Source organism: Trichomycterus rosablanca, chromosome 15, assembly GCF_030014385.1.
Source record: "Trichomycterus rosablanca isolate fTriRos1 chromosome 15, fTriRos1.hap1, whole genome shotgun sequence".
Classification (NCBI taxonomy): domain Eukaryota; kingdom Metazoa; phylum Chordata; class Actinopteri; order Siluriformes; family Trichomycteridae; genus Trichomycterus; species Trichomycterus rosablanca.
The window spans coordinates 11,812,313-11,840,024 of NC_086002.1; the positions used below are offsets into that span (position 1 = coordinate 11,812,313).

General features: G+C 40.0%; 1 protein-coding gene across 1 annotated transcript; it reads left to right on the forward strand.

Annotated features, from left to right (window-relative positions):
• The first annotated feature begins 11,409 nt into the window (after positions 1 to 11,409).
• On the forward strand, positions 11,410 to 27,507 carry as3mt (arsenite methyltransferase). Its single transcript, XM_063009823.1, has 11 exons — positions 11,410 to 11,469; positions 12,528 to 12,570; positions 13,333 to 13,460; positions 14,749 to 14,899; positions 16,104 to 16,240; positions 17,886 to 17,955; positions 18,392 to 18,473; positions 20,323 to 20,454; positions 21,500 to 21,642; positions 23,300 to 23,422; positions 27,286 to 27,507. Exons 1-11 carry the CDS (start codon positions 11,444 to 11,446, stop codon positions 27,388 to 27,390), a joined length of 1,140 nt encoding a protein of 379 aa, XP_062865893.1. The 5' UTR covers positions 11,410 to 11,443; the 3' UTR covers positions 27,391 to 27,507.
• The last annotated feature ends 205 nt before the right edge of the window (positions 27,508 to 27,712 follow it).

Below are 27,712 nucleotides of genomic sequence, written 5' to 3' on the forward strand. Positions count from 1 at the left end.
GCCCTTGGCAAAGGTCATTTACACTTCTGTGATGGCAGCATTAATGCAGAAAAGTACATTGAGATCTTAGAGCAACATATGCTGCCTTCAAGACGTCATCTTTTCCAGGGACGTCCATATATTTTTCAACAAGACAATGCAAAATCACATGCTGCACACATTACAAAGGCATGGCTGAGGAAGAAGAGGGTACGGGTACTGGACTGGCCTGTCTGCAGTCCTGACCTGTCCCCAATAGAGAATGTGTGGAGAATTTTGAAATGAAAAATGCGACAACGACGACCCCGTACTGTTGCACATCTTAAGACGTGTCTGCAGGAAGAATGGGACAAAAGAAAAGCTGAACCACTAAATCACTTGGTATCCTTGGTGCCAAAACGTCTTTTAAGTGTGCTGAAAAGGAATGACAACATTACAAAGTGCTTTACTGTCCCAACTTTTTTGGAATGTGTTGCAGGCCTGAAATGCAGGAATGGATGTTTATTAATAAATGAAATGAAGTTGAGCAGATAAAACATGAAATATCTCAAGTTCATCCTGTTCGCAATCAAATAAAAGTCCCAACTTTTTCTGGTTTGGGGTTTTTCTTGTTTTGTTGTATGTTGCACCCTGATCCTGGAGGAACGTTGTTTTGTTTCAATATGTACTCGTATATAGCTGAAATGACAATAAAGCCTCTCTTGACCTCTTGAATTGTAAGAATAAGTTAATTCATCAAAAGGTGAATTTCCTGTTTTTTATTATTAGCAGAGGTGCCAATAGTTGTGTTGGGGACTTCTGAGCTCACTCACTCACTTTCTTAACCGCTTATCCAATTAGGGTCGCAGGGGGTGCTGGAGCCTATCCCAGCTTTTCAATGGGCGCAAAGCACACAGTAACATCCTGGATGGGGCGCCAGTCCATCGCAGGGAAGACACACACACATACACACACACACACACACACACACACACAAGGCAAGGCAAGTTTATTTGTATAGCACCTTTCATACACAGCGGCAATTCAAAATGCTTTACATACAGAAAAAAATAAAAGCATTAAAACATTCCTGGGATCTAGAACCTCAGAAAGGCTTTTTGCAAACATTTAGATACAATTAAAAGAAAACGACATTGAAACGAGAGAGATAAAGTGCTTTAAAAAATTAAGAACATGAAAAACTAAAAGAAAATATAGTAAAATAGCTTATAATAAGTAAGTGCAATAAGAGTTATTTTAAAATAAAGATTTTAAAACATCGAGGCTAAAGAGTAGTACTAATAGAATGCAAACATTTAGCTCAATCATAGGCACAAGAAAAAAGAAAAGTTTTTAACCTGGATTTAAACATTTCTACATTTGGGGCACATCTAATATCTCCTGGCAGTGTGTTCCAGTTATATGCAGCGTAACAGCTAAATGCTGCTTCACCATGTTTAGTTTGGACTCTGGGCTCGACGAGCTGACCTGAATCCATGGATCTAATAGATCTACTGGGTTTTTATTCTCTAAACATATCTGAGATGTATTCTGGGCCGAAGCCGTTCAGTTATTTATAGACTAGTAGCAGCACTTTAAACTCTATTCTGTAACTAAGAAGCCAGTGTAGAGATTTTCGAACTGGAGTGATGTGCTCTGTTCTCTTCTCTTCGAGTTTTGAATGAGCTGTAACTGTTTAATGGTCTTTTTGGGAAGTCCAGTTAAAAGACCATTACAGTAGTCCACCCTACTGGAAATAAAAGCATACACACACCCATTCACCTATAGGGCAATTTAGTGTCTCCAATTAACCTGACTGCATGTTTTTGGACTGTGGGAGGAAGCCGGAGCTCCCGGAGGAAACCCACACAGACATGGGGAGAACATGCAGTGATAGCTCATTGGTTAAGGTACTGGACTAGTAATCAGAAGGTTGCTGGTTCAAGCCCCACCACCACCAAGTTGCCACTGTTGGGCCCCTGAGCAAGGCCCTTAACCCTCAATTGCTTAAAATCTTGTTCAGTCATAACTGTAAGTCGCTTTGGATAAAAGCGTCTGCTAAATACTGAAAATGTAAATGTAACATGCAAACTCCGCACAGAAAGGACCTGGACCGCCCCGCCACCGTGCCACCCGACCTCTGAGCTGTATTCAGAAAATCATTTTTAAAAATTCATTATTCGGGTACAGCACAGTGTTTTTAATCTTAAATTGTAACACCAAGTGTGGCGACCTAAGATGCTATTAATTAATAACTGCTGATAATTAATAACTGGTAATTTGGTTTAAGTTTTACATTTACATTTTCAGCATTTAGGGGACGCTTTTTTATCCAAAGCAACTTACAGTATATTGTCTAAGCAATTGAGAGTTAAGGGCCTTGCTCAAGGGCCCAACAGTGGCTACCTGTGAGGTAAGCAGTGGTGGGGCTTGAACCAGCAACCATTGGATTACTAGCCCAGAACCTTAACCGCTAGGCCACAACTGTCCCCCCCCACAACTGTACAAGTTTTAGGTAGCCAAAAGTTCACCATTTCATTATAGTTGGCTAATAATAATATTATTAATAATAAGTTTAGAGTTTTTCATGCTTTTAATCAGCTAATTATTTTCAGATAATACTAAAAGGGTTTAGGTGTTGGGTTGTGAAAATTTGAAGTTGTGAATATAATATGAGGCCCCAAAATGGTAGAACCCCTAGAGTTTTTGAGGTGTTCCAGCCACACCTATTGCTATTCCTATATTGCTATATACTTTTAAATAAATACAAAAAATGGCAAAGATAATTAAGTCTTAATCTTACCTGCATATTTGCCATGACAGCCCAGCTGTTCTAGTTAGATCAGATCAGTGATGTATCCGAGACCAAACACCATGTGATCTCATACAGAATTTAGTTTTATATGGGACCTCTACTGAGTTGTGTTTGCTTAAAATCATCTACTTTGCATGCTACTTCTTCCTCTTTACTTCTTACACCTTTAGTTTACTTTTGAATCTCATTATTCATTGTTTACTTTGCAGAAACCTTATTTAACAGTTCCAAACCCATTCTAACATGAAAATGAATGTCCAAATTAATTTGATAATCTTGGAATCATAATGGAATGTTGTAGATACAAAAAAGCAAGAACATTTGGATTAGAGCTTTTTTTTTTTTACAATGCAGCTTCCTCTTGGTGCAAGGCAGGAACACATCCTGGACTGAAAAGTATCAGGCCAACAAACAACAGACTCCTTTATTTACTTACTTATTCACACTCTGGAGTAGCCAGTCCACTTTTTGCATGTTTTTAAGGTCAGGGTTTTTGAAAATACAAAGTACTTCAAGGAAACTCCAAGGACAGAACCCAGATCCCCAGGGCCCATTTTGCAATGCAGCACCCCTGCTACAGAATATTTTTTTGGTTTGCAATGTGTTTAACAGTCAGAGACACCCCCATCACACATCACCACAAATGCAGTGATTTTGGTACAATGTCCCATGTTGGTAAGAAAATAAATAATAACAAAATGTAACTGCTAATTGTGAGTCATGGGTCAGTAAGTTAGTAACAAAACAGTTCAGTCTGGTGCCAATCATTTAGCTAAAAATATATTCTTTACATTTATTTATTTATATATGCATTTTCTCCCATTTTCTTCTGCTGCTGTGGATCCCTGATTGCAGATGAGGTGGTTATATTGCTGCTCACGCCTCCTCCGACCCATGCATAGCCCTTAGCGGAACCCTTTTTCACCCTTGCACTCTGCACAGGTGCCTCTCTATCTGCTAATCAGCGTTTGAAGACCTTACCCACATAGTCCGGTCATCCTGCCCTAGCAGAAACGTGTCTGCTACAGGCACTGCCAATTATGTCCACTAAATGGCGCCAAGCCGACCGGTGGCAATGCCGAGTTTTGAACCGAGGAGTTCAGAATCTCGGCGCTGTGTGCTAGCGGAATATCCCGCTGTGCCACCTGGGCTATTTTTATATATAATCATTTTAGACTATTGATTTAATGTTCTTTTAACACTATTCTTAGCTAATGTTTTGTGGCAATCATACAATATTCTTGAGGCTGTAAAGTAGACACAGTTTAAAATACTTAGAAGTACTATAAAATATTTGTTTCCACTAACTGAACTGATATTACTTTTTTTTTTTCTAAAAATTATGCATGACAATCCCAGATCAGCTGTTTCTTAGCAGTTCTCAACTTAGCCCAAATGTCTCCAACCACCCTTAACCAGGTAAGGCTACTTAGATATTTGATGAAAATTATGATTATCTGATTATCTTTAGTTGTGCAACCACATTATTTCCACATATAGGTCTACAACCACATATTTCTCCCTCTACAGTTCATAATATCATTAAACCATCCAAGGAATCAGGAATTCAGTCCAGTCTGTAATAAAGTCCACAGTGGGTTCTTGACATTTTGGTGCAAACATGGCAGGGCCCCATCACGTCTAGCAGGAGCAGCATTGTTGGCACAGCAGTCTCAACTTGCAGGATTCAACCTCGGGTGGTTGAAAAACAAGATTCCATCAGAACCACCTTGGGGTAAAACAACAGAAAATGTAGTTAAAATGTGAAATCAGTAAGAGTAAAAATCAGTTCTGCAGTAAGTAGCATGAGACTCCGGCACCCCTAAGTATTACAGCATAACTAAAAGAAAGAGTGTAGTCATCTTCTGATGCATTTTTCCCAACGTCATACCAACTTTTTAATGCCATCAGCAAAAAATTTTTTTGGTTCAGCACGTAGCAACTGATGCACCGCTGCTTTCACATTATCATCACATGAAAATCTTCTTCCCCTTAATGCTTCTTTGAGCGTCAGATGGCACTAAATCTGGACTATAAGCTCTCAGTCATGACCAATTACTACTCCTCCCTCCCTCACCATTTCCAATGAAAATATAAAAGTGTAAGGCCGCTCAGGTGGCACAGCGGTAAAAAGACACGCTGCAACCAGAGCCAGATTCTGAGTACATCGTATCGAATCCAGCTCTGCCTTACCGGTTCAAGGCTGAATGGCTGTATGAGCAACGATTGGCCGGTTGCTCAGTTGGGGGGCGGGACAAAGAACCGGATGTGGGTCTCTCTCTGTCAGAATGCGATTACGACCTCTGCCGGCTGATTAGAGGCACAGAGATGAGGAAGAGTGCCCTTAGGGTGTGTATCTCCGCATGCAACGCTAGGTGGCGGCACACTCATCAATGTGTGGGTGGCAAAAATGCATCCGGCTGCTGCCCATGTTTCAGAGGGGTGGGTTAGCTTCGATCTCCTCGGTCATGGCAGGGTTCGGCATAGACAGAGAGGAAGCACGATGCAAATTCAACAGTTGGATGCGCTAAAGGGGGAGAAAAATGGCAAAAATAATATATATATATATATATATATATATATGGGTGATTCTTCAATTGCGGGCTCTTTTTACCATCTTAACTTTTGAAAAATAAAATTAGTAATAATTTAATTTTAATTATGTCAAGATAATGCGTACATGCTTTAGAGCAAAGACTTAATGATGGCTACAGTTGAGCTTATATAGAATTTTTATATTTCATATTTATTTGCGAAGTGGCATAGCAAAATGTCATTATGTGTTGGTAATGACGTGTTGCGGTAATGACAATTTTTACTTTTTTTAAGAAAAAACTAGCTAGGCCATGGATTTGCTAAAGCTAGTCAACAGCTAGTACAAGATGCACTTTAAATACATATTTTTGGTAAAGTACTGCCATATTGATGTAAATGGTAATGACGCTGAATAAATATACTCTATGATCAGGAGGAATACATGATTAAATTACTCACATTTCCAGACATTAAAATGTCAATCTTCTCTCATGGCTGGCATGTGCTTCCATGCAAGTCTTTGTTTCCATGGTTACAACATAAACAAGCGTTACCTTCAAATGATTCCCTACAGAAACCATACACTGTTGCGGTAATGACGATAAATGCTGGGGACAGTAATATATTGCTCAAAAATATGCATAGGCTGTACAAATATGGAAAAAAATACATTTTGTTATTATAAAACTCATATTGTGATTTTTATAATGAATTGATCACTTTTTAGAGCAGAGAAGTTTTAAAGTCTGGGTTGGGGACAAGGCCAAAGTAGCAAAATATTGATGTTTAAATCATGATAAAAAATGGAAATCATAATTATTTTGGTATGTAATTTTTTTAGTGATGCAATGAATGATCTTTTTAATACCTAAAATATTTGTTTTGTGATAAAGTATTTTTACACAAATTTATAACCTAGGGACGTAAAAGTTCCCCAATTGAAGAATCACCCACATATATATATATATACCTTTGGTGATTATAGCCAAGCATTTTATTTTTTTATCTAATTAGTACACAATACTTCTTTGGAAAAAAAATGCCCCTGGCTTAACTGGACATTTTGGATATCTCAGACTATGGTCCAGTTACTTCATTAGATGCCAAATTGTTGGTAGGAACTGGGTAAGCCTAATTTAACTCTGGGCAGTATTTTAATTTGACAAAAGGACTTGGTTTGGTAAATGTTGTGCATTTCATTGTAGCAGGGTTTTTTAAAATAGTTTTTTCAGTGCTGTATCTTTTTTAATGTTATTTACCTTGTCATGGAATAGTTTATTACTTTGTACATTGTTCAACGTATCTTTTTTAGGTTTTTTTTTTTTCTTTTTTTACTGTCAACATTACTTTCAGATGAGTACCTTGTTATACACTGGGGGGGGCGTTATTTAGAGTTTACTTTACTTATAACATGCAGATGTTTATCTTAAACTGCTGCAGCTTTTCTGAGGTGATTTTACTTCCTGCTCTCTGCGCACCAGTGATAACGTGACCACATACTGTTAACACAGGGAGGGCGGGGTTTGTGGAGTCATGCTACATTCACGTGCCCAGTAGATTGTCCTGTTTTCTTGTGTGATGACATTTACATTTACATTTTCAGCATTTAGCAGACGCCTTTATCCAAAGCGACTTACATTACAGTTACAGTATACAGTCTGAGCAACTGAGGGTTAAGGGCCTTGCTCAAGGGCCCAACAGCAGCAATCTAGCAGTGGTTGGGCTTGAACCAGCAACCTTTGGATTACTAGTCCTGTGCCTCAACCACTAGGCTACGGCTTGTGATCCAAGTCTTTGTCCAAGTCTCTCCCAGCGATATATATCAAAAGCATTTTAAAAAACTTTTCTTATTTTCATTAAAATTTAATCTAAATATTCTATTGTCATTAGGTCTTTGATTAATTAAGGCATTAATCAAGTCCAAACTTTTCTTGTTGGGGGACAAATGGAGTAAAAAATATGCAAACACGGGACTCAGACTTTGTAATAAAACAAATAATAATATCATGGACTCACTTGATTACTAAGAATTACATTTCCTTTTTCCTTGAGTGACTTATGATCTATCTTTGACACTTGTGTAAACTAAGATTTTGCTGATATCACTCACCAGTTTATAATCCTAATGGGGAGATTCTTATACTTCTTTAAATTAAACATACACATTTCCTCTGAACTCAGTGGAAAATATAATATTCTTTTTTCCAGTGTGCCTGAAATCTTCTGCATTTGCTGTGTAGTTTTTGTCTCTTTGGACCCATCATTCACTGTGTTATCTGCTTATCCAATCAGGGTCACGGGGGGCTGCTGGAGCCTATCCCAGCTTTGCAATGGGCGCAAGGCACACAGTAACACCTTGGAGGGGACGTCAATCCATCGCAGGGCAGACACACACGCACGCACGCACGCACGCACGCACGCACGCACGCACGCACACACACACACACGGCAATTCAGTGTCTCCAATTAACCTGACTGCATGTTTTTGGACTGTGGGAGGAAACCGGAGCTTCTGAATGAAACCCAAGCAGACACAGGGAGAACATGCAAACTCCGCACAGAAAGGACCCGGACCGCCCCATCTGGGGATCGAACCCAGGACCTTCTTGCTGTGATGCGACCGTGCTACCCACTAAGCCACCGTGCCGCCCTGGACCAATCATGTTTATAATATTATGTGTAATATTATGTTTTGAGGTGGGGGAAAGTAGATGGGGGACGTTATAATTTGATTTAATAATAAAAATAATAATAGGGTCATATCCTTGACCTTGTTTGTACCACTCCCTGTGTTTCTCCTTAATAATGCTTTGTTTAATCCAGGGGAGCTCACAGCCATTATATGTCATGATAAAGCAGTTATATCTACTCACCAAGACATAAGGGCCCTTAATAATATAGTCTTTCCACACTGATTCTCCAAAACTGCTTGCTTGAACATTACACATAAATGTAAGATTAAGAAAAGATCCAGTCCATCTTCATTGTAAAGGAAATTAAGATTGGTAAAGCCTGAGGTACTTAATGACCTTGTCCTGTTAACTATATGTCCTGAATAGGGTTGTGAAATAGATGGATTTAGGTAAAGTTTTTAATCATCTTGCTCTATTAATAAGATTTTTCAAATGTAGAATAGATTACTATTATTACTGTATCATTTAAGTGGAGTAATCCTTATGTATGTTAATAACATATGTATCTGTTTTTCTCATTTTCTTACTTTTTTTGTTCATCCTTAATAGGAATGAAGAAAGGACCGTAATAACAGAGAGAAACACAGAGGTCAAGGAAGTCAAAAGGAGGAGGAAAGAAGTGAGAATTCACTGGAACCAGAATGTTTTTTTTCCACTTAATAGACATGGCTTAGTAACTGTTGGTGTTACACAGCTCCATAGACCCTGTGATGAATAGGCTCTTGACCCAACAGAATCCTGATCATGTAAATAAATAAACGAATGAATGACATGTCACTAACAGAGATGGAAAGTAACAAATTACATTTACTCGCGTTACTGTAATTGAGTAATTTTTTTGTGTACTTGTACTTTTTAAAGTAGATTTTACAACCAGTAATTTTACTTTTACTTAAGTATGTTTTGTATTAAGAAACGTCTGGGAAACTGCTGCAGTGAATTCTGCGATGGAAAATAAACTAGTGCTAAAATAAAGGAGCTGTAATCTAGGTATAGAATAGGGAGGGAAGGGTGATTTTAAAAGTTTAACATGTTTGGAGTTTGACGTTTCATTATTTGACATAGTCTGATGTCAAAGAATGGCAACGTTTTGTCTTACAAGGTTTTCTTTGGGTCATTTAGTGAAAGTCACAACACTTGTAACCGTGACTTGTTTTGAGTTATGAGATTTGCAGTATGACTGTTGTTTGGTATTTGTTGGTGATGAAAAGAAGGCTGGTCTATAGAATCCACAATTAATGCCAACTTCAGTGGTTATACAGTTTGAAAAAGTTTTATGGGATGGTCTGTACTAAAATGACACATTACACATCCCTAAATGTTTTAAATGTTGTACAGGGTGACCATATGTCCTTTTTTTCCCGGACATGTCTTCTTTTTGAGACCAAAAAAATGCGTCCGGCCGGGATTTTTAAATCACCAAAAATGTCTGGGATTCGGCTTTTCTAGTCTGCACTCGCTATTCTGTGTGTATGTTTTTGAATTGGTTTGTTTTTAGGTCTTTTTAGGAGTGTATCTGTTTTGTTAAAATAAGTCTGATTTTCACGTGCACGTACTAACGCAGAGGCTCTTGTCAACACCGTGATGGCACTGCATTCTGTGGAAATTGCTCAGTAAGCACTAGAAGACACATCTTACTGCTGGGTTTCTACTGATGGGAGCAAGTAATTAAAGTGAATCAAATTAAAGGTAAAAACACTTCTAATAAGTCGGCTGATACGATTGTACAATACATCAAAGAAACTAAAAAATAAAATGATTTTTATTTATAGGTGACAACTGTTTTTTAATTTGTTGTTATTATTGTTTAGGGCTTAATGCTGAATGTAAAGGAATAAGATTATCTGACCATAAAGGCCCTTGTTAAAGTTTGTTTGTTTATTAGGATTTTAACGTCATGTTTTACACTTTGGTTACATTAATGACAGGAACGGTAGTTACTCATTACACAAGGTTCATCACTTCACATGTGAAGAAGCTGGATGTGGCCCTCAACACTGCCCTGCGGACTGTCTCTGGATGCCTACGAGCCACTCCAACCTATCAACTGCCTGTCCTCGCTGGAATCGCCCCGGCAGAGGTCAGACGAGAAGCGGCCATGTTGGCCCTCGCTCGGAAGGCACAGATGAGTGAATCACACCTCCTCCACAAGATCGTCACAGAGACACCGCAGTGCATGCGCCTCAGGTCCCGACACCCCTATGCCACACATGCCCAGGAACTGCTCCGCACAACACCAGCTTACATCTCCAAGGCTTCCTGGGTGAAGGCAAGATGGAGGGACCAGTGGAAGGCAGCAGGGCCATCTACGCTTCATCACTATATTAAAGATCCAACAGATGTTCCTGGCCAGCACCTCACCCGTAAGGAGTGGACAACCCTTAATCGCTTGAGGACAGGGGTGGGACGCTTTGGAGCAGCGATGCAGAAGTGGGGTCTTGCAGACAGTGCCCACTGTGAATGTGGGGACCCATTACAGACAGTGGAACATGTGATGACCAGCTGCCCCAAATTCCGGCCACCGAATGGCGCTCGTGGGTTAACAGATCTGGATGACGAAACACTAGACTGGCTAGCAACAACGGAGCTGAAGGTCTAAGGACATACGCCAGAAGAAGAAGAAGAAGCAGAATCACTTCACAAGGCTATATCAAACACAGTCATGGACAATTTAGTATCTCCAGTTCACCTCACTTGCACGTATTTGGACTGTGGGAGGAAACCGGAGCACCCGGAGGAAACCGGGAGAACATGCAAACTCCACACAGAAAGAACCCGGTCCGCCCCACCTGGGGATCGAACCCAGGACCTTCTTGCTGTGAGGCGACAGTGCTACCCACTTAGCCACCGTGCCACCCCCCTTGTTGAAGAGCAGCTGTACATTTATTAAAGTTCAGTAACACAGCTGGATGGTTATTGACTCATTTGTCAACTATTTAAACCTCTACCCCAAACACATTGCCATGGTGTCACCAACGACATGAAATGGCATTCTCTTTTTAAAAAACCAAAATATGGTCACCCTAAAGTTGTATCAACATTTTGTTTTTCTATTATATTTTAATTAAAAACAACTATTGTGAGATATATCCACTTGTCCTGTTTGCATTACACAGGAGAGACACTAAGTAACGTTTACTCTTGAGTACATTTTAAATGAGTTACTTTTTACTTGAGTAGATTTTAGACTAGTAATTTTACTAGTACTTAAGTAAAAATTCATTAAAGTAATAGTACTTTTACTTGAGTACAATATTTTAGTACTCTTTCCACCTCTGCTAACTAAGTTGTAGGGTGAATAGTATAACAAATACCAATCCCAACAATCGATTCCTTACAGTAGAAAACGTGAATTAACAATGATTTTAAGAGCGCGTGAAGGTAGCATTAGCCGGAGCTGTACAGTACAGGGTTCAAAATTATTTTTTGATTATTTTTGGTTATGATGGAGAAGGAATCATTAAACAGGTAGGATTATCATACACAACCTGCAAAACACTAACCCGGTTACATTAATAAGTGTATATGCACAGTTTTTAAAAAATATATAACGCTAATTTGTTGTTATTGTGCTGAGTCTATAAACAGCATATTACCACACTACTGTACATACGTGTGTAGTACAAACTACACCTGTAGGCCTTACACTGGAGGTGCATTCATAAACAAACACATTTATAGATAAAGTTTATAAGTTGTATTGACTGATGCAAAAGTTGGCACTTTTGGTTCAAATTATATATTTTTGTTACATTTAAAAAATGTAAACCCACGCAGGCACGGGGAGAACATGCAAACTCTACACAGAAAGGACCCGGATCGCCCCACCTGGGGATCGAACCCAGCACCTTCTTGCAGTGAGGCGACAGTGCTACCCACCATGCCGCCAAAACAGTTAAATAAAATAAAGTAACCATATTTGTGGCAACAGTTTAGGGAAGGTCCTCTTCGAGCATATCTGTACCCCTGTGAGTTCTTCTCATGACCCCACTGAACACTTCTAGGATGAAATGGATCATTGATCACTTCAGCTTATGTTCAAGAAATGTAAAGTCAGAGACGATCGCTCATCTATTGCTGCTGTTTGAGTTGGTCATCTTCTAGACCTTCATCAGTGGTCACAGGTCACAGGATTCTCAGTCCAGCCGTGACAGTGAGGTGTTTAAAAACTCCAGCAGCGCTGCTGTCTTATCCACTCATACCAGCACAACACACACTAACACAACACCACCATGTCAGTGTCACTGCAGTGCTGAGAATAATCCATTGCCCAAATGATACCTGCTCTGTGGTGGTCCTGTGGGGGTCCTGACCATTGAAGAACAGGGTAAAAGCAGGCTAAAAAGTTAAGTAGAGAAACAGATGGACTACAGTCAGTAACTGTAGAACTACAAAGTGCTTCTATATGGTAAGTGGAGCTGATAAAATGGACAGTGAGTGTAGAAACAAAGACAACGTGGTTTTAATGTTATGGCTGATCAGTTTATATATAGAAAAATGTGCATTTCTTTTTTACTCTTTTGCAGAAAAGAAGCAGATTCTGATGCAGGGGTTCATGACCTTGTTAAGGTAGACTGTTTTTTGGTTGTTGTTGTTTTTTTGAGAAATGAATAAAAGCTGATTGAAAACATCTAAATCCAGATAAACATTTATGGTTATAATAAATGTTTTATGCAAGATCAGTTTACATTACAGAAGTTTTTAAGAACATGGCTACTAATTAGTACTAACCATACTTATAGTTGAGTCAAAAAGTCAGGATACACTGTTTTTATGGCAGTGCTGACATTTCAATAATTTCTGCAATTATTGTAATAATAAGTTTATTGTTGCTTTTTTAAAAATATAATCAAATATTAGAAATGCTGTGTTTGCTGTGGACCCAACAGATTTTGTCTTTAGTCATCTGCTTTTAAAAGCCGTAGACAGGCTTCTGGTACAATTCTGATTGAATCTTTAATCACTCTTTTTGGCTGAATTAATGTTATATTTTTTACATGAAAAAAATACTCTAAATATATTTCTGTCATTTAAATATACAATGTTTTTTTTTCTAACATATTCTTCATCTTACCTCTTGTCAAAACATTCTGTAAAGCACTTTGAGCTTCATTTATGTATTAACATTGCTTTTTAAATAAAAATTATTATTATTATTATTATTATTATTATATACTGGTTTACTTCTAACCTATCCTTCATTTTACCCCTTTTTAAAAATCATTTTGTAAAGTATTTTAAGCTGCATTAATGTATAAACAGTGCTATGTTAATAAAGATTATTATTATTATTATTATTATTATTATTAAGAAGTCTAACTTGTGTTACAGGAGTACTATGGGAAAATCCTGAAGCAGACGTCTGATTTAAAGAGCAACGCTTGTGTCCCTTGTGCAAAACCAATCCCTAGCTACATTAAAAAAGCCTTGGCTGAAGTTCATCCTGACGTCATAGCTAAGTAAAATGTCTACATCTATTCAAAACAATATTTTATTGTTCATTTTGCCTTTAATTACAGTGTCATGAGTTATGTGTCCTTATTTTGAATAATTGTCACAGGTTTCTTATAAGAAATGTAATAGAAGACAAGAACAAACTAGTTGATCACAAAATATTTTAAAATTCATTTATTAATTAATTCACTGTGTTTTACCACTGCTTTATCCTGGTCAGGGTTGCGAGGGTCTGATTTAATGGGCAAGAGTTTGGACAAGTGTGGTTTTAAATACACTGATTAGCCATAACATTAAAACCATCTCTTTGTTTCTACACTCACCACAGAGCAGGTATTATTTCTGCTTTCACCCTGTTCTTCAATGGTCAGGATCACTACAGAGCAGGTATTATTTGGGTGGTGGATCATTCTCAGCACTGCAGTGACACTGACATGGTGGTGGTGTGTTAGTGTGTGTTGTGCTGGTATGAGTGGATCAGACACAGCAGCGCTGCTGGAGTTTTTAAATACCGTGTCCACTCACTGTCCGCTCTATTAGACACTCCTACCTAGTTGGTCCACCTTGTAGATGTAAAGTCAGAGACGATCACTCATCTATTGCTGCTGTTTGAGTTGGTCATTTTCTAGACCTTCAGCAGTGGTCACAGGACGATGCCCATAGGGCGCTGTTGGCTGGATATATTTTTGGTTGGTGGACTATTCTCAGTCCAGCAGGGACAGTGAGGTGTTTAAAAACTCCATCAGTGCTGCTGTGTCTTATCCACTCATAGCAGCACAACACACACTAACACACCACCACCATGTCAGTGTTACTGCAGTGCTGAGAATCACCCACCACCCAAATAATACCTGCTCTGTGGTGGTCCTGGGAGAGTCCTGACCATTGACGAACAGCATGAAAGGGGGCTAACAAAGCATGCAGAGAAACAGATGGACTACAGTCCGTAATTGTAGAACTACAAAGTGCTTCTATATGGTAAGTGGAGCTGATAAAATGGACAGTAAGTGTAGAAACAAGGAGGTGGTTTTAATGTTATGGCTGATTGGTGTATATAGTAGTTTTTGCCTTATTATTTTAGAGTTATTTCATGTCATTTGCAAAGTGCTCTTGTCAGTGTGACATGTCTGCATAATAAACCAGATTTCACATAGCACAGCAGAATTAAAACCCCACACAGGAAAGGTTTCAGCTTACTTCTGCTATAAGAACGTGTGTGCACCTCTGTTCTGTTTACTGTCTCAGGGATCCCCCTGCTGGTGGGTTAAATAATTCATTTCATTTTTCTCTCAGGTACTATGGCTGTGGACTGGCAGTACCAGAGTGTGTGGAGGGCTGCAGGTTGCTGGACCTCGGCTGTGGTAGTGGTCGCGACTGCTATCTGCTCAGCCAGCTGGTGGGTGAGAGCGGACATGTCACTGGAATCGATATGACTAAGGATCAGGTGGGAATAATTAATCACATAAAAAATCAAGTGTGGTCTGCAAAGACTTAGATGTATGATATCTTATCTTTAGTAATACTAATGTACAATACTAAGAGACCTGTTTGGTAGGTGCATCTGTCCTGTATGTAAATTCATTGACCATTTTAGGAGCTCTAGCTACCAAATAGTACCAAAACTTTGTGAGTTTACAATTACTGACAACCTTGTCACCTCGGTCAGTATTAAATGAATAGTGGGCCAGTCAGCACTGCCATGACGATTCTACAGTACAGTAAAGATATGGTTATAATATGGTATTGTGTGTTGTACTGATATGAGTGTATCAGGTACAGCAGTGTTGTTGGGAATTTGAAACACCTCAGTGTTATTGCTAGTAGAAGAATAGTTCTGCAACCAAAAATATAAGGCCAACAGCATCTTCTAATTGTGCTAAATAAACAATAAAATAGCTATAGTCTTTAACTGTACACCTAACATGTTTGCTAACAGGCTATGTATGTCTGATAACAAGGACTGTAGGTCTTAATAATATAAAAAAAAACAGATATCCGGCCACGCAGCGGTAAAACACACGCTGAACGCCAGAGCTGGGATCTCGAATACATCGTATCGAATCTCAGCTCTGCCATGAACATGAACAACGATTGGCCTGTTGTTCAGATAGGGGTGGAATATTAAAAGTCGGATAGAGACTCTCTCATAACTATTGCAATTACGACCTCTGCTGGCTGATTGATGCCGCCTGCACAGGGAAAACAGTTCTGTCAGGGTGTGTCTCTCTATACACAGTGCTGATCCGCATTGCACTCGTCAAAGTGTAGGTGACAAAATGTACACGGCTGCTGCCCACGTGTCGGAGGGGGTATGGGTTAGCTTCGTTCTCCTAAATCAGAACGGGGATCGGCATTGGTGGAGAGGAAGCATGACGCAATCAGACAATTGGATGTCACTACACCGTTATACAATTTTTGGCCAGTAAGGGTCCTTTATGGATCCCTTTTCTTTAATTAATTGGGTAAGGCAAATAACACAGAGCAACAGATGGGCTACAGTCTGTAATTGTATCCCCACAACCTACATCTGTTTGGTCCAAGTAGCTCTATAAATGTGCATACATGGCCGGTGAACTTACAAAATTAGTCAGTGAGTGTATTAATGAAGTTATACGTCCAGTTTTACTTACCCTCTGCTTTTTTCGCAGCTTGAGGTGGCACAGAAGTATCTAGACTATCACATGCAAAAGTTCGGCTACAAGAAGCCGAATATCAACTTTGTTCAGGGGTACATCGAAGCACTAAGGGAAGCAGGACTGAAGGAGAACTTCTATGATATAATTATGTAAGACTCTTGAACACACATCTTATTCATGTACACATATTAAGGGTACAACACTAATATGGTTTGCTGATGACCACATACTATTAACTCTTTAATTGTAGGATTAAGAATAAAAAAAATAGTTTTTTGGGGACTATACCTTTTTTTACTGGTGCACACAGTATTTTTAATGAGCCTCAACCAAACAGTTAAGATGATCACAAACATAATGCAACTTTTATAGATGATAGGGCTGTTTTCTTAAAACCATATACCAATATTTTTGAGTTTAACACGTCAACGAAGGAGTAGATACGACCCAAACAAGAATATTTAAATACAGCTTATTTTTTACAGCTTATTTAGACTCAAAGGGGCGGCACGGTGGCTAAGTGGGTAGAACTGTCGCCTCACAGCAAGAAGGTCCTGGGTTTGATCCCCAGGTGGGGCGGTCCAGGTACTTTCTGTGTGGAGTTTGCATGTTCTCTCCTTGTCTGCGTGGGTTTCCTCCTCCCACTGTCCAAAACATGCAAGTGAGGTGAATTGGAGATTGTCCATGACTGTGTTTGATAGTAAACTTGTGAACTGATGAATCTTGTGTAATGAGTAACTACCGTTCCTGCCATGAATGTAACCGAAGTGTAAAACATGACATTAAAATCCTAATAAACAAACAAACTATTAGACTCAAAGCTCAACCAAATGGTTGAGCAGACCATTACAGGGTTAAATTATGTTCCAATTTTGAGTTAACAAGGAGCAAGAGACAATTTAGCCTCAATTTAACCTTGACATAACTTGGCTTGGCTGTTTAGCCATTTCCCCACAGACATTGGCAGTCATGTCTGTGTAGATGCCCGACCGGCCGATAGCACAGCTGAGATTTTAGACCCTGGATCTCAGAAATAGTGGGCTACCGAGCTCTTAAGACATTATTTGCACTGTACCTTGTTATACTAGAAAGCACAAATATATTCTATAAAAGGTTCCCACAGATAGCCGTATTACGTACAGAAAGCCACACTTAGCTCCATGTGACCTACACCACCCCCTTCTACTAGAGCAGGTGCCCGGACTGGTCCCAGAGATATCGCATCTACAGCGGAAGGAGAACCCATCCAATCATCCCTTAGTCAAACGTGCCTAATTGTGTGGCTCTTCTGAGATTTAAACTCCACAGTCGTGTGCTATGTGTTAGATCACTGCACCACCCAAGCACCTCACATGTATACGTCTACGTATATTTGATGGCTGCAACATGTTCCAACTTGTTTCATTACTTTTTTTCAGTAAGAATGCCCTAAAATGTTGCTCCAATGTGTGAGTACCCCTTGCATTACTGGTGCCCTTATGCTATTGGCACTAATACATCTGGTAGCAGTCAGATTGCTCCTTTTCTTTCTTTCAGACAGAGAATGCAAAGTCAATTTTTTGAAAACAATTTGAAATTGGACTCGTTTGAGCACACCACACGCTATGCGTCAGTCTATCTCAGATGAGCTTGAGCCCAGAGAAGAGTTTTTAGTCACTCCACAGATTACTGCTGTCTGTTTTCATTAGTGTTTGCATCCAACTGTCCCATCTGTTTTTGAGATGGGGTTTGTACAAAGTCAGACATGTAATTATGATTCTAATGTTTTATTTTTGTTTATTGTTTTTAATTTAGATCAAATTGTGTGGTGAACCTTTCACCTGACAAAGCTAGTGTTCTGAAGGAGGCCTACCATGTGCTGAAGGTACTTTGACTTACAATAGAATGAAATTATGGGACGTGAACAGTATGTCTTTATTTAATTATTTCTACTTGTGTGACTCTAAAAAATGTTTACAAATTTGAGCTAATTTGAGCTTTTCTCCAGACATCCTCTAGGACAGAAATATATACATGCAACAAAATGATACATATGGTGGTGTGGAAAGTCATATAATGTCTTTAAACTTTTATGGCCTGGATTCCTTTTTCCTTGTTTATAATTAGAATTGACCTCAGTTTGTGACTTATATAAACTATGCTTATATAAACTTGGCAAGTTTGACTGCAACCATACAACTAGATCTCTGGCATTTCAATGGGAAAGTCCCTGCTTTTGCTTTTTTTGTTGTTATACATTGATTTAATGTACAAATTTGGGTTCAACAAGCTAAAGTGACAATGTGTTTGATGTTGTTTAGGATGGTGGAGAGCTCTATTTCAGTGATGTATACAGCAACGCATCAATTTCAGAATCTCTCAGATCCAACAAAGTATTGTGGGGTAAGGAAAGCATGAGAACAAGTCGTGTGAATGTGTTTGACATCGCCAGATCCACTCATTAAAAAGAGCGTCTGTAGATTTTTATCGTATGGTGTATTGTTGTGTATTGCATACTTACTGTATATTATACATACATATTTTTTTACAGATCTTACTATATACAGGGTGGGCCATTTATATGGATACACCTAAATAAAATGGGAATGGTTGGTGATATTAACTTCCTGTTTGTGGCACATTAGTATATGGGAGGGGGGAAACTTTTCAAGATGGGTGGTGACCATGGTGGCCATTTTGAAGTCGGCCATTTTGGATCCAACTTTAGTTTTTTCAATGGGAAGAGGGTCATGTGACACATCAAACTTATTGAGAATTTCACAAGAAAAACAATGGTGTGCTTGGTTTTAACGTATTATATAACTTTATTCTTTCATGAGTTATTTACAAGTTTCTGACCACTTATAAAATGTGTTCAAAGTGCTGCCCATTGTGTTGGATTGTCAATGCAACCCTCTTCTCCCACTCTTCACACACTGATAGCAACACCGCAGAAGAAATGCTAGCACAGGCTTCCAGTATCCGTAGTTTCAGGTGCTGCACATCTCGTATCTTCACAGCATAGACAATTGCCTTCAGATGACCCCAAAGATAAAAGTCTAAGGGGGTCAGATCGGGAGACCTTGGGGGCCATTCAACTGGCCTACGACGACCAATCCACTTTCCAGGAAACTGTTCATCTAGGAATGCTCGGACCTGACACCCATAATGTGGTGGTGCACCATCTTGCTGGAAAAACTCAGGGAACGTGCCAGCTTCAGTGCATAAAGAGGGAAACACATCATCATGTAGCAATTTCAAATATCCAGTGGCCTTGAGGTTTCCATTGATGAAGAATGGCCCCACTATCTTTGTACCCCATATACCACACCATACCATCAATTTTTGTGTTCCAACAGTCTTGGAGGGATCTATCCAATGTGGGTTAGTGTCAGACCAATAGCGGTGGTTTTGTTTGTTAACTTCACCATTCACATAAAAGTTTGCCTCATCACTGAACAAAATGTTCTGTGTAAACTGAGGGTCCTGTTCCAATTTTTGTTTTGCCCATTCTGCAAATTCAGTGTGCCGATCTGGGTCATCCTCGTTGAGATGCTGCAGCAGCTGGAGTTTGTAAGGGTGCCATTTGTGAGTAGCTAATATCCGCCGAAGGGATGTTCGACTGATGCCACTCTCCAGTGACATGCGGCGAGTGCTACGCTGTGGGCTCTTGCTGAATGAAGCTAGGACAGCCACTGATGTTTCTTCATTAGTGACAGTTTTCATGCGTCCACATTTTGGCAAATCCAACACTGAACCAGTTTCACGAAACTTGGCAAGCAGTTTGCTAACTGTAGCATGGGAGATGGGTGGTCTCGTAGGGTGTCTTGCATTGAAATCTTCTGCAATGACCCGGGTACTGCGTTCACCAGACATCAACACAATTTCTATCCGCTCCTCACGTGTTAACCTCTGCGACATGTCAATGGCTGTAAACAAAGAGAAGCTTGTAAATAACTCATGAAAGAATAAAGTTATGTTAAAACCAAGCACACCATTGTTTTTCTTGTGAAATTCTCAATAAGTTTGATGTGTCACATGAAGTGTCTTCCCACTGAAAAAACTAAAGTTGGATCCAAAATGGCTGACTTCAAAATGGCCGCCATGATCACCACCCATCTTGAAAAGTTTCCCCCCTCCCATATACTAATGTGCCACAAACAGGAAGTTAATATCACCAACCATTCCCATTTTATTTAGGTGTATCCATATAAATGGCCCACACTTGTACGTGTTTGCTTGTCTGATTCAGGTGAGTGTCTGAGTGGAGCTCTTTGGTGGGAAGACCTCATACGATTGGCTCAGGAGGTTGGATTCAGCGCACCTCGATTGGTTGCGGCCAATGTCATCTCTGTAGGTAACGAGGAGCTTGAAAAACTTTTAGGTAAATTCATTTTTCTTTACTTAAGAAAAGACTAAGGTTCTTTATGCATTAATATTTACACCGATCAGACATAAAATTATGACCACCTTCCTAATATTGTGTTGGTCCCACTTTTGCTGCCCAAGCAGCCCTGACCCATCGAGGCATGGATTCTACTAGACCTCTGAAGGTGTGCTGTGGTATCTGCCACCAAGATGTTAGCAGCAGATCCTTTAACTCCTGTAATTTGCGAGGTGGGGCCTCCATGGATCTGACTTGTTTGTTCGGCATATCACACAGATGCTCGATTGGATTGAGATCTGGGAACTTGGTCAAGTCAACACCTCAAACTCATCCTCAAACCATTCCTGAAGCATTTGTGCTTTGTGGCAGGGCGCATTATCCTGCTGAAAGAGGCCACAGCCATCAGGGAATACCGTTTCCATGAAAGAGTGTACATGGTCTGCAACAATGCTTAGGTAGGTGGTACGTGTCAAAGTAACGTCCACATGGATGGCAGGACCCAAGGTTTTCCAGCAGAACATTGCCTAAAGCATCACACTGCCTCTGCTGGCTTGTCGTCTTCCCATAGTGCATCCTGGTGCCGTGTGTTCCCCAGGTAAGTGACACACACACACGGCCATCCACGTGATGTAAAAGAAAACGTGATTCATCAGACCAGGCCACCTTCTTCCATTGCTCCGTGGTCCAGTTCCGATGCTCACGTGCCCATTGTTGGCGCTTTCGGCGGAGACCCAGTCGTCTAGCCATCACAATTTGGCCCTTGTCAAACTCGCTCAAATCCTTACGCTTGCCCATTTTTCCTGCTTCTAACACATCAACTTTCAGGATTAAATGTTCACTTGCTGCCTAATATATCCCACCCACTAACAGGTACCGTGATGAAGAGATAATCGGTGTTATTCACTTCACCTGTCATTGGTCATAATGTTATGCCTAGTCGGTGTATAGCGACAATATTGGGATTTTGGTCTTAAATCTCAGAAATTTATTTTGTACTTGACTGTCACCAAGTATGTATAAAGCACGTGTGTATTATGTTTAGGTGACTACAAGTTTGTTTCTGCGACATACCGGCTCTTCAAGCTACCAAAGAACTCTAAGGAGAAGCGCTGTCTCGTGATCTATGATGGAAACATTATGGGTTTAGAAAAGGAATTTGAGTTTGATGCCCAGTATACTTTCAAGGTGCGTATTGAAAACATGTTTGACTATTTCAATACTTCAATGTATTAAACACTTTCATAAGTATGTGGACATGGGTTCTGCTATTTTACTAATTTTAACACTAATTGTTAAAAGGTATCTCCATAAAAAAGCCACCATTCTAATAGGTCTGTTTGTCAAATTTCAGTCCTGCTAGAGCTGCCCTCATCTAGTAGAACCAACAGCTCCGTGTTAGGCTAGACAGTATTACCGTATAGGACCATAGAGTGCTGAGGTCTAAAGCATGTAAAGTTTTCCCGGTTGAAACATCTACTAATGAGTTTACCTCTGTAAGCAAAATTAAATGCACAGTAGTCATTATGTAGTATAAAATTTATAGTATATAGTTTGTAGTATATATTTAGAGCTGTGACAAATTACATGCCACCACCTTCCAGTCTGAATATTGGTTTGCTAAAGAGCATGCGAACTAAGAACGCTATCTAGAGCTGATTTTGATGGTTTGAGGTTGGCTCAATAAAAATATTATTGTTACAGAATACAATAACATTATAGAAAAAAATTATAAGCTTCCCTTTTTGTTATAGCAGATTGGTGGAGGACCTTTTCCTATTCAAGCATGACAGTGAACTGTTCACAACTGAGAATTTGACTGTTTTTTAACTTAAACACATCCTATACCCTATTCTTAATAACTGGAAGACCAAAAATGTCTTTCGTCGACCGCACAGTGCACGCTGGTAGATCGCGCCTCATTCAAACAGGTCAACATGATTAACATTAAATGTGGCCACTGTTTCTTTAACTTGCTGTTTGTTACCATAGCTACGCCTCAGCCCACCTAAAGCACTGCTAATCTAGAAAGTTTTCATTCATTAGTAGAAAGTTTGTGCCATTTTTGCATTTTTCCTCTTGTAATCTACACTGTGGTTGAAGAAGAACCACAAAGAAACCAAAAACGGTTCGATTTGGACAAGAACACTGCAAAGGCGGTTGTTTCATTCATACATGAAAGAAAGCTGGCGGCGACCGTGTTACATAGAGTAATTTTAACCTATCAGTCTGACATTTATATGAAATCAAGGGCCTCTGCTGGACAATTTTGGAACTTGCTGGCTGTGGAAAAATATCCAAACATAAGAAATTGTGCCACAAATATTGAACAGCATTTTTGGACCAAATATTGGTCCACTCTTACTGATAAAGACTTGGAAGCTGCTTGAAAATTGGTATCAGCAGCTATTGTTCAGACTACATAAACCTGGCTGATACCATTCAGTGCAAACCATCAGAATAAGGTTTAAGTGTGATTTTTCAGTCGCTTGCCCTGTAATGCTGAATATCAGTATAGGCAACTGAAGTGCATGATGAGGCATGATGAGGCCAACCTTAAAAAGTAGATCGCGATGACCTGTCAACTGAATTAGTAGATTTCAAGCCAAGAAAGTATGGGCACCTTTGCCTTACCCTATTAGTGCTCTTGTGGCTAAATTGAAATGAATCCCTGTGGTCAGTTTTAAAATCTGCTGGACAATGAATGCTCATAGTTTTGGAATGTGAATGTGGAACGGCTGAGTGTATGTGTTTTGGTGTTCACATACTTAATTATAGCTTTTTGCAACTATCATACATGTATAATCTGCACACCTAATATGCTCGACTGTGTAATTCCGTGCAGGTAAACGAGGTGATGGAGGTGGATGAAGATATGGCAAACATCTTGAAGAACTCCAGGTTTGCTGAAGAGTTTACTTTCCAAACAGGGAATAGTGCAACAGGAGGCTGCTGGGCCAAACCCAAGGTTTGTACTAATGCATGTAGTGGAATTATGCTTTAATAGGTACAAAGTAATTAATAGTAAAACTGTGATCAAAGATCATGGGTGTTCAGCTTAAGCTTGTGCCCTTGGCCTTTACACACTGAAATTCCTCCTGATTCCTTGAATCGTTTAATGATATTATGCACTGTAGAGGGAAAATATGCAAATCACTTCCAATCTTTCTTTGAGGTACATTGTTTTTAAACATTTCAATCATTTTCTCACACATTTGTTGACAAACTGAAGATCCTCTGATCATCTTTGCTCATCAAAGGTGGCGCAACGGTAAAAAAGTACGCTAGCACACCAGAGTTGGGGTTTCAAATACATCGTATCGAATCTCAGCTCTGCCTTCCGACTGGGCTAGGCGGCATGAACAACGATTGGCTGTTGTTCATAGGTCCTCATAACTGGTGCAACCGCAGCCTTTGCTGGCTGACTGATGGCGCCTGCACAGGGCTGAGGAATAATGCTGATGGGGGTGTGGCCCTCCATACACAGTGCCCGTCAGGTAAAAAATGCAGTCTGTACAGACTGTATGTGCCAGAGGGGACGTATGTCAGTTGAGAGGAAAAAAAAATCAGCCTTTCCTGGATGCTGTTTAACATCACATCATTATTTAGTTTTTTCACCTCATTACTAGCCCTAGTCGCCCCAGTCCAAAAATTTTTTGGAATGTGTTACAGGCCTGAAATTAACAAATGAAATGAAGTTGAGCAGACAAAACATGAAATATCTCAGGTTCAAACTGTCTGCATTCAAATAAAAGTCAAAGTAAATGTAAGGAACACTGCATTTTTATTTTATTTGCATTTTCCATACTGTCCCAACTTTTTCTGATTTGCTTTAGCTTTTAGCTTTTTACTAGCTATTCTACAATAAGGCTAATTTTTACCCATTGTGCATACAACAATGGATCACATTGTATAATCCTGCTCTGGCTTTTTATAGTCACTTGTTATGTCTGTCCCTCCACATTGGAGTTTGTTATGTCCATCATTGCAATACTCAAGGTTTAACAAGTACCACAGACAGTCAAGGCCAACCAGCTGTCCCTCTTATTAACACTCTAACTGTGTTACTAGTCTTTCAATATAATATAGGAATGTACTCTTATCACCTTTGGTCATGGTCACTGCTTATTCAGACAAGAAACCACTGTCAGTTTGGTCCTATTTATAGCCACATAAACAGAATTAACCTTCATTTTAATCTGTTAAACTATAGACGTTGTGTCTGGTCTAAACCTGTTATTAAGTCATTTGCATTAGTGAATTCCTGCTAATAATATTTGGTAGAGAAACAAACAGTTAAAATAATTCAACCAATAACACTACTGGGCAGTGTTTCACATGAATAGTCAAGTCATCCCAAATGGCAAACAACAGCTGCCATTCATTCATTTTAATCCAACCTGACTGTAAACTGTGATATACTGTACAACGATCAGCCATAACATTAAAACCACCTCCTTGTTTCTACACACACTGTCCATTTTATCAGCTCCACTTACCATATAGAAGCACTTTGTAGTTCTACAATTACTGACTGCAGTCCATCTGTTTCTCCGCATACTTTTTTAACCTCCTTTTACTCTGTTCTTCAATGGTCAGGACCACCACAGAGCAGGTATTATTTGGGTGGTGGATCATTCTCAGCACTGTAGTGACACTGACATGGTGGTGGAGATTTTAAACACCTTACTGTCACTGCTGGACTGAGAATGGTCCACCAACCAAAAACATCCAGCCAACAGCGCCCCGTAGGCAGCGTCCTGTGACCAATGATGAAGGTCTAAAAGATGACCATCTCAAACAGCAGCAATAGATGAGCGATCGTCTCTGACTTTACATCTACAAGGTGGACCAATTAGGTATAGGTATAATAAAGTGGACAGTGAGTGGACACGGTATTTAAAAACTCTCGCAGCGCTGCTGTGTCTGATCCACTCATACCAGCACAACACACACTAACACACCACTATTGCTGCTGTTTGAGTTGGTCATCTTTTAGACCTTAGTCAGGGGTCACAGGATGCTGCCTACGGGGCTCTGTTGGCTGGATATTTTTGGTTGGTGGACAATTCTCAGTCCAGCAGTGACAGTGAGGTGTTTAAAAACTCCGGCAGCGCTGCTGTGTCTAATCCACTCATCCCAGCACAACACACACTAACACACCACCACCATGTCAGTGTCACTGCAGTGCTGAGAATGATCCACCACCTAAATAATACCTGCTCTGTTGTGGTCCTGTGGTGGTCCTGACCATTGAAGAACAGGATGAAAGCAGGCTAAAAAAATATGTAGAGAAATAAATGTAGAGCTAACTTGTTTATTGAACTACAATATTTGACACATCAGCAGATTCTGATATATTTAAACCATCCTAACATCAATAATGGCCAAAGTCTCTGGGATCACTTCTTCACCCATCCTGTTCTTCTGTGTTAACATGTAACCCATGTGTGGTATATTTTGGATATATTTCAGCCTTGCGAACTACAGGGGTTGGACAAAATAACTGAAACACCTGGTTTTAGACCACAATAATTTATTAGTATGGTGTAGGGCCTCCTTTTGCGGCCAATACAGCGTCAATTCGTCTTGGAAATGACATATACAAGTCCTGCACAGTGGTCAGAGGGATTTTAAGCCATTCTTCTTGCAGGATAGTGGCCAGGTCACTACGTGATGCTGGTGGAGGAAAACGTTTCCTGACTCGCTTCTCCAAAACACCCCAAAGTGGCTCAATAATATTTAGATCTGGTGACTGTGCAGGCCATGGGAGATGTTCAACTTCACTTTCATGTTCATCAAACCAATCTTTCACCAGTCTTGCTGTGTGTATTGGTGCATTGTCATCCTGATACACGGCACCGCAATTGGATGCACATGGTCCTCCAGAATGGTTCGGTAGTCCTTGGCAGTGACGCGCCCATCTAGCACAAGTATTGGGCCAAGGGAATGCCATGATATGGCAGCCCAAACCATCACTGATCCACCCCCATGCTTCACTCTGGGCATGCAACAGTCTGGGTGGTACGCTTCTTTGGGGCTTCTCCACACCGTAACTCTCCCGGATGTGGGGAAAACAGTAAAGGTGGACTCATCAGAGAACAATACATGTTTCACATTGTCCACAGCCCAAGATTTGCGCTCCTTGCACCATTGAAACCGACGTTTGGCATTGGCACGAGTGACCAAAGGTTTGGCTATAGCAGCCCGGCCGTGTATATTGACCCTGTGGAGCTCCCGACGGACAGTTCTGGTGGAAACAGGAGAGTTGAGGTGCACATTTAATTCTGCCGTGATTTGGGCAGCCGTTCACGGCAGAATGTTTTTTGGATACAATCCGGGTTAGCACCCGAACATCCCTTTCAGACAGCTTCCTCTTGCGTCCACAGTTAATCCTGTTGGATGTGGTTTGTCCTTCTTGGTGGTATGCTGACATTACCCTGGATACCGTGGCTCTTGATACATCACAAAGACTTGCTGTCTTGGTCACAGATGCGCCAGCAAGACATGCACCAACAATTTGTCCTCTTTTGAACTCTGGTATGTCACCCATAATGTTGTGTGCATTGCAATATTTTGAGCAAAACTGTGCTCTTACCCTGCTAATTGAACCTTCACACTCTGCTCTTACTGGTGCAATGTGCAATTAATGAAGATTGGCCACCAGACTGGTCCAATTTAGCCATGAAACCTCCCACACTAAAATGACAGGTGTTTCAGTTATTTTGTCCAACCCCTGTAGTATGTCTGGGTAGCCCCGGATCCTCTGCGACCCTGATCATGTGAATAATTTTACACTAAGTAATGACATCTTTTTTTTCTCTCTCTCAGGTTGTGCCAGTGAACCCCTTTGAACTTGCAGAGCAGTTAGTAGGTGCTAGTGTGACTTCATCCACAGGGTTGTGCTGTGGCCCCCAGGAGTCATGCTGCAAATGACAGAACAAATATATATCACAGGATAAGTAGTAATCTCTGGGTCTAGACACATTTTATTAATGACTGAATGTATAATATGAACTAAGTATTAAATAAAACAGTAACGATCAGCTTTAATTTCTATTACATTAATGTAATTAATTTGAGTAAATTAAAATATCCTGGTTATGATTTCACTGAATCTGGGGTCTATTCTAGAATTTGGAGCCCAGATCAACACTTTAAACTCTTTGTCAGGTTCCTCAAGCTAATCACAAACAAATCAAAATAACATTTGGCCATATAGTGGCTATTCAAATAATATACACCGATCAACCATAAC